The sequence below is a fragment of the Trachemys scripta genome, chromosome 8, assembly GCF_013100865.1.
Source record: "Trachemys scripta elegans isolate TJP31775 chromosome 8, CAS_Tse_1.0, whole genome shotgun sequence".
In the NCBI taxonomy this organism is placed as follows: Eukaryota; Metazoa; Chordata; order Testudines; family Emydidae; genus Trachemys; species Trachemys scripta.
The window spans coordinates 37,411,753-37,419,888 of record NC_048305.1 but is presented as its reverse complement, the minus strand read 5'-3'; the positions used below and the strand labels follow the sequence as shown (position 1 = coordinate 37,419,888).

Genomic DNA, 8,136 nt, shown 5'->3' with positions numbered 1-8,136 from the left:
TATCTGGTCCTGATACGGTCTAGCCCTGTGACGCCAGAATCGCCTGTTGTAATCTTTCCCCTTATTAGCCAACAGCGCCACTATGCGTCTAAACGCGGTCTTCCTCGCCGTAAAACCGGTTGGAAAATCTGTTCTATGGCTGTTCTATCTCCTTTACAGAATGGCTATTATATTGCTTTCTTTTTAGATATCCTGAATTAATAAACTTTTTTTTATAAAACGTAAATCTATTTAGGTAACATACTAATACGGAAAGCAAGAACAGACATACTGAATATTTAATGTGCATTTTAGTCTTTTTTTTTTTTCAAATAGTACCTAGTCCGAAAACTCAGCGGTGCAAAGTAGCCAAAGTTCACCTCGATATTAATGTGAGTTGAGGCTGTCCAGAATATCTAACGATCTGGTCACTGTTTCTTCGACTGTAAAATCTGTGGGGGACAGGTTATCTTGTACTCCATATAGCACAGTTGTCGGCATTAAACAAACAGTAAAATAAAATAGTCTCTATAGTATGCCTGGCAAATTGCTTTCTGAGCCAATTTGTCCTACCCAGTGTTGTCAGTGCTGTGGAGTATTGTTGCTGCTGTCAGTGTTGCTGTTTTTGGAGTTCTGATGTCAGCTAAAACTTAACTTCCTTAAAAATATGGATGACACCAAGCTGCGAGGGATTGCAAGCACTTTGAAGGACAGGGTTAGGATTCTAAAGGACCTTGAAAAATTGGAGAATTGGTCTGAAATCAACAAAATTAAATTCAATAAAGACAAATGCAAAGTACCTCCCTTTAAGAAGGAAAAATCAAATGCACCACTCAGGGCGACTTTTTGGACAGGTGAGGAACAAATCACAAAACAGTTATTTCTACTCCTGCACAATGTATAATTTAATAGCTGTTAAAAAATTACCTTATTTTTAGTAAAGAAGAAGCAGCAGTCAGACCTTGGAGCTGGAGCCACTACCGCTGCCACTGCTACCTGCGTCGGGGCTGGTGGCCTCGCATCAGGCAGGCTTGGGGCTGGGCAGCTGCTCATGCACAACAAGCATGGGGCCTGTCTCACGAGGGAGAAGGCTGGGGAGGCACAGGCTGCCTGCCCCATTTCCACCCCCTGCAACCTCCGTGTAGCTTGGGTTTAATTGCTACAATCCTGCCATGGCCTCACCAAGCAGTGGTTACCACATCAAGGCCCTTACATAAGTAGGGATGTAAAATGCCACGTTAACAAGGCAACTTCTTGAGGCACTATTAGCTATACCAAAAGCCTCGTTCTGCATTACATTCTTCAAACTTGCTGGCACTGCACTTTTCTTCTGGAGAGAGTGAGTTGTTACATTTAAATAAAATCACAAATGATCCTTAAATCTGTATATATTTATCAATACAAATTATATAAAATGTATTTTGAAGCTTTTGTCAATTCTTGGTTAGGCTGCAGCTCACTTCCCTGGACTGGGGCTCCATCCCTGGCCCAACTGCAAAATGGGAATAACTGGCTAGATGGTAATACTGCTGAAAAGGATTTGGGGGTTATAGTGGATCACAAATTGAATATGAGTCAACAATGTGATGCCTTTCTGAAAAAAAAAACTAATATCATTATGGGGTGTGTTAGCGGAAGTGTTGTATCTAAGGCATGGGAGGTAACTGTCCTGCTCTGCTTGGTACTGGTGAGATCTCAGCTGGAGTATTGCATCCAATTCTGTGCCTCACACTTTAAGGGAGATGTGGACAAGTCGGAGAGAGTCCAGAGGAGAGAAACAAAAGTTTAGCAAACCTGACCTATGAGGAAAGGTTAAAGAAATTGGGCACATTGAGAAAAGAAGACTGAGGTGGGACCTGATAACAGTCTTCAAATATGTTATTGGCTCTTATAAAGAGGACTGTGATCTATTGTTCTCCATATCCATTGAAGAGCGGACAAGAGGTAATGGACTTAATTTGTAGCAAGGGAGATTAAGTTTAGACATTAGGAAAAACTTTCTAACTACAAGGGTAGTTATGCTCTTGAATAGGCTTCCAAGGGAGGTTGTAGAATGCTGACACTGGAGATTTTTAAGAACAGGTTGGACCAGGGGTAGGCACCCTATGGCACATGTGCTGAAAGCGGCAAACAAGCTGATTTTCAGTGGTACTCACACTGCCCGGGTCCTGGCCACCAGTCCGGGGGGCTCTGCATTTTAATTTAATTTTAAATGAAGCTTCTTAAACATTTTAAAAACCTTATTTATTTTACATACAACAATAGTTTAGTTATATATTATAGACTTATAGAAAGAGACCTTCTAAAAACATTAAAATGTATTACTGGCACGCAAAACCTTACATTAGAGTGAATAAATGATGACTCGGCACACCACTTCTGAAAGGTTGCCGACCCCTGGGTTGGACAAACACTCATCAGGTTTACTTGGTCCTGCCACAGTGCAGGGAGTTGGACTTCATGATTTCTCAAGGTCCCTTCTAGCCCTATATGTCTATGATTCTAGTATGAAATTTCACAAAGGGAGGCTCACAATTATTATTAACACTTTGAACCTTTCTGAGTAGCATCACTTGACATGATTTTAATAAATGAGTTTCTGAAGTTATAGTAATCATTTTATTGTCCCCCACTTCCTAAATGTGTCACCATGGGCTACTATAAAGACCAGAACAAATGCTTTAATTAAAAGGACCTTTGTTTTTGTTGCCTAAAATTTTTTCCTGTCATACATTTATCAGATTACAGCATTATTATTAGAACGTCTAATATATTCAGTGAAAACAATGTGATACTCTGTCACCACTGAAGAAGCATTGTCCACTTACTTGTGTGACTGACGCAGTGCTCCTGAGCAATGGCATCCACATGTGCTGTGGGTCCACAACAAAGCCTTCACCAGGCCCTTTAAAGCCCACGGAAGGAATGGTTGAGTGAAGTCAGGGTAGCAGGATCAGGTCAATGCACTATGGTCATTCTATTGAATCTGATGCCTAATAGAGTTCCACTCCATATTCCTATAGATAAACTAAAGATATGTGGGCCATCGAGAGTCAGACTCGCTTTAAATAATCAAATACACAAGAGAATTATTTATAGCTCACTATCCGGCTAGGAGTAGGTCTTGAGTGAGCTGCACATAGTGCATTCTGGTTCAGATAATATTCAAGAAAGAGATGGAGGAACAAGTGAAGAATAAATAAAAATTAAATAAAAATGTGTGAATAATATATAACTAAGCATAATCTTATCTACTTTGGAGCACATAGTACAACTTCATAAACTGGAAAACAATCTAATTAGAGTATTAAATGGGATGAGCTTAGCCATCGTAGATAAAACTATCTGGTTAGAATAGGAATTAACTTGAGTCTCAGTCCACATCTTTATAATGTCAACACACATAGAGCAAGTGCCATACTGTTAGCTTTACATCTGTAAGGGTTTTCAGCCCTGCTTAGACTTCAGATATCCATTTTTGGTCATTGTGGGGTTTTTTTATTTTTATTTTGTTTTTTTAAAACATCAATTGGAGCGTTCAAGAGAGAGCAGAAAATGAACACAGGTTGGAAAATCAGCCCCAACAAGAGAGGTCCAGAGAAAATAAAAGACAGGGAAGTAGTGGTAACTATGTGTAATTCCCTAAAAATATAATATAGAAGCATCCGCATAATTAAGCAGCAATCAGCGAGCGAGAAGTAGTGGTATTATTAACTTGAAGCAAAGGAAATATAGATTTTATTGAGTTTAGGGAACAGAACATGCAGTCACAATACACTCCAGTTATTTCACTTCAAATCGCTTAATCTTATTCCTGATATGTGCTAATTTAATACAGAGACGTTTAATTTGAGTGAATAATGATGTAAACAACTACAAAGTTTAACAAGAGATGAACACACACACAAGATATGACTGTTGGGATTATATGCCATCATTTCAGTGCTAAAAGTTCTAGTGGTCAGTGACCATGATATTAGCCAGAGATATCTGGCGGGTAAGTCTCCCTCAGGGTTTGGTGAACCATGTTAAAAGTGAATAATTGTGAGGGCCACAGCTAAACCTGGAAAGGGTCATACTTCTGGTGTGAATATAGACACGTTAGGGGTATGACCCATATCGAAGAACATATGTTAAAGGTCAGATTTTTTTAAAACGAAATAATATGAAGAAATTTGAAAGAGTTTCCAAAGGTGGTTGTGAGCTCAACCGTCAATGGAGAAATTAAAGGCGAGGGTAACGGTCTGCAAAGTCAGTGCCTAAAGTTAGACACCTTAGGGGCGTGGTCTAACTTTCCAAGCTACAGCGTTCTTTCAACTCCCATTGAAGAAAATGGAAGCCCAGAAAAAAAAGCCCACTTTTATTGGGGGGCCTGAATATGCGTTTGCTTGCCTGTGTTTAGGCCCCCAGCTGGAAAATTTTGATCCAGACATATATGATACATTCTATATCTGGGGTACTTTAGGAACAGTGTTGTTCCATGACTTCCACAATGCCGGTGGATAAACTAAGCAATGGCACTTCAAGTCTGTCCAGCTAATAGCGATCCCTACATTCCAGTCCTAAAGGAAATCAGTCGGGAATTTGCCTCAACTTTTTCTACATGAAAAGATTTTATACGTATGTTGCATTACATGTTAATTCATGGACCTAAGTGGCCTCATGAACCTTATCAAGCAGAGTTCAAAGTGGGATAATTTTATCGAGACTTCAGTGGAGCTGAGAGAGTTACATGTTCTTCATCCCACACAATACTACAGTTTCGCAACAAAGGCTAAAATTTTCAAAAGTGACTAAGTGATTTAGAACGAAGTCCCGTTTTCAAAAGTGATTTAGGAATTTCTGTCGCTCTCGAAAATTTAACCAAAAATCACTAATCTAAAATAATATCTGTACACACAGGGACATCGCTATCATCATCATCATCATCATCAATGGATTTCTATGAGAAGAGGAATATTCATAATTAAAGTACAAGGCAAGGGCGTGAAGATTGAATAGTAGGGATGTATATAGCTAAATTATTACTATGCACACTCAAATTGTTTAAAATTCTGTTAAACTCTTACTAACAAGCATCAAAGCAAGTTTGGAAAATTAAATATTAATCAACACAAGCAGATATTCTGTGCTGACTCACTGATTCTATCTGACTACCCGCATGGGAACTATTAAGAAAATCATTGTCTCTGACCTTGTCTATTTCAGAATTCTGAGCAAGAAAACTTATTGGTCTGAGAAATTTAAACTCGCTGTTACTCGATCCGTTTGTCAAACAGACTTCATAATGACAAGGCTCGGATAGGATTCCGGGTCCACTGGCACCTACTAAATCACCGGGGAAGCCGTTAGCGCCATAAAAATTGCTACAAGCCGAGTTATATTTTTCACTAAAATTTCGCCTTTTACATCCCTTAATAATTACAAATATTACTATCGAAAATAAAAAAATGAATGAAATCATAGCTAGCGCTATCACTAAATACGTAGTCAGTGTGCTTTCCTTCTCTTCTTCGCTGGGTACCTCAAAAATCTGCATATACGCGTCTGAAAATCCATCCACCACAAGAAAATTTAGCGTCGCTGTGGTTGATAGGGATGGTTCTCCGTTATCTTTAGTAAGGATAAGAAGTTTCTGCTTGAAGCTGTCTCGTTCATTTAATGGCCTAGTGGTCCTTATTTCACCATTTTGGGAACCCACAGTGAAGAGACTTGGGTCTGTGGCCTTCAGCAGCCGGTAGGAAAGCCAAGAATTCTGACCGGAATCTCCATCCACAGTTACCACCTTCGTCACCAGGTAACCCGCCTCCGCCGACTTGGGAACTAGGTCATTAGCGGGAGAGCTGCTGTTCTGCAGAGGGTATAAAATGAAGGGGGAGTTGTCATTGTCATCAATTATCACAACTCGGACAACGACTTCAGAACTTAGTGGAGGGGACCCGCCATCTGCAGCTCTCACTGTGACCTGGAACTCTCTTATCTGTTCATAATCCATGGATCGCAGAGCGTACACATTCCCATTTTCCGAGTTTATGGAGATATAAGAGAGAAGCAGAAGGCCACCTACCTCAGCAGGCAATAGAGAATATGTCACTTTGGCATTCTGCTCTGAGTCCGAATCAATAGCACTGACTTTGCCAATTTTTATCCCTGGCCCGTTGTTTTCTCTTATATACATAGTGTATGACGCTTCATTAAACACGGGAGAATTGTCATTAATATCTGATATTTTCGGTGATTGTCACTGCAGTAGCGAGACTGGGAGATCCCAAATCCTGAGCAGTGATTGTTATGTTGTACTCCGATAGTCTCTCACGATCCAGTGCGCTTTCGGTCACCAGAGAGTAGGAATTTTTTGATACTTTTCTGACAGTAAAAGGCAGCTCGTCCTCTATGGAGCAGACAGTTTTCCCATTATCGCCGGAGTCCCGGTCTCTGACACTGAATAGAGCCATCACTCTCCCCTGCTGGGAGTTTTCGGGGATAGGACTGGTGAGGGATGTTATGGTCACCTCCGGAGCATTGTCATTCATATCCAGCAATTCCACCAGGACTTTGCAGTGTGCAGACAGACCCCCGCCGTCCATGCCCTGTATGTCTATCTCATAGTTTTCTCTGTCTTCAAAATCCAATGGCCGCTTGAGTCGAATTTCCCCGGTGATAGGATTTATCTTAAAAGTTTGGCGATTTTCCTCTGAATTTTGAATAATGGAATAGGATATTTCCCCATTAATTCCTTCGTCTAAATCGGTAGCAGAGACTGTAGCTAACAAATAATCTTCAGGTGTATTTTCCAAAATCTGGACTTTATAAAGAAGACGAGAAAATACCGGATTATTGTCGTTTATATCCAGAACCATAACTCGAATTCGGGCTGTACCCGACCGCGGTGGGGAACCACCATCGATAGCTATGAGTGTGAAACTGATCTCCGGCTTCTCCTCACGGTCCAGGGGTTTATCCAGCACCAGCTCTGCGTACTTTCTGCCGTCACTGCGATCCCGAGTATAAATCTGAAAATAGTCATTAGAGCTAATGCTGTAATTCTGGAGACTGTGGTTGCTAACATCTAAATCCTGGGCACTCTCCAGTAAAAACCGGTTTCCAGGTATAGTACTTTCCGAGATCTTTAGGATAATTTCATTATTCAAGAACACCGGAGAATGATCATTTATATAATAAACGCTTACCTCAGCTCGGTAGGACTGTAGCGGACTGTGCAGCAATATCTCAAAATGCACCAGGCAGGGATCGATCTGCCCGCAGAGCTCCTCTCGGTCTATTTTTTCTTGTATAAACAAATCCCCGGTGCTGCGGTCGAGCTGAAAATACTGTTTTTTCCCTTCAGAAATAATCCGGGCCTGCCGAGCGGACAGTTTCTCGGCTTTCAGCCCCAAATCCTTTGCAATATTCGTCACGAAAGACCCGCTTCCTGTTTCTTCAGTCACAGCATACCGAAGCGTTTCAGTTCTCACCTCCGGCACACGGAGAAAAAGGATCAGAGACAGAACCTGCCTTGTCAGGCCTTTCTCACTATTTCTTATCCCCATGTTTCCTTGTAACCGAACCTCTTCTACAGATACCTGTTCTCTCTTTACATATATTTCAGCGTCCCTTAGTAATGCTTACGGACAAGAATCTTTGTCAAAACCCGTCTCCACCTGAAGCTCTTTCAGGAACAGTGCAGTTCACATTCTGGACAACGCACTGTTATAGTCTGCTTCTTTGCCTGGCGGAGAGACGCTGTCTCGGCGACTAATGGAGTCACCTGCAGCCGCAGTTCTCTTTCTTCGCCTTTGTGGTGAGCAGCACCACCAAGCGTCTGTATTAAAAATTACTGAGATATTTTTCAATGTAAAAATGGTTTATACATTTCATATCGTCAAAATCTTTTGCAAACATAACCGCAATAAAATATTTAATGAAAACGGAAATAGAATAATGTGCAATTCGAAACAAATAAATACAAGTAGCCTTATTATATTAAAAAGATTAAACAGACTCTTGATTTCAACATGGTTTATTGTAAAAAACGATTAATTTTATCGTTTCTCTGAGGTACTTTCTCCGCCACATTGATTTCAAGTGGGAGGGATAAATGAAGGAAATAAAATATAGACTTTTTGTTTTCGTTATAAATGTATCCCTTGTGTAACT

General features: G+C 40.6%; 1 protein-coding gene across 1 annotated transcript; it reads right to left on the bottom strand.

Moving 5' to 3' along the window:
* Positions 1-3,694: 3,694 nt before the first annotated feature.
* Positions 3,695-7,742, bottom strand: LOC117882027 (protocadherin beta-16-like). The gene is given in 2 exon segments (XM_034779981.1): positions 3,695-6,209; positions 6,211-7,742. Coding segments are annotated over 2 exon segments (2,445 nt in total). The 5' UTR covers positions 7,530-7,742; the 3' UTR covers positions 3,695-5,083.
* Positions 7,743-8,136: the final 394 nt, after the last annotated feature.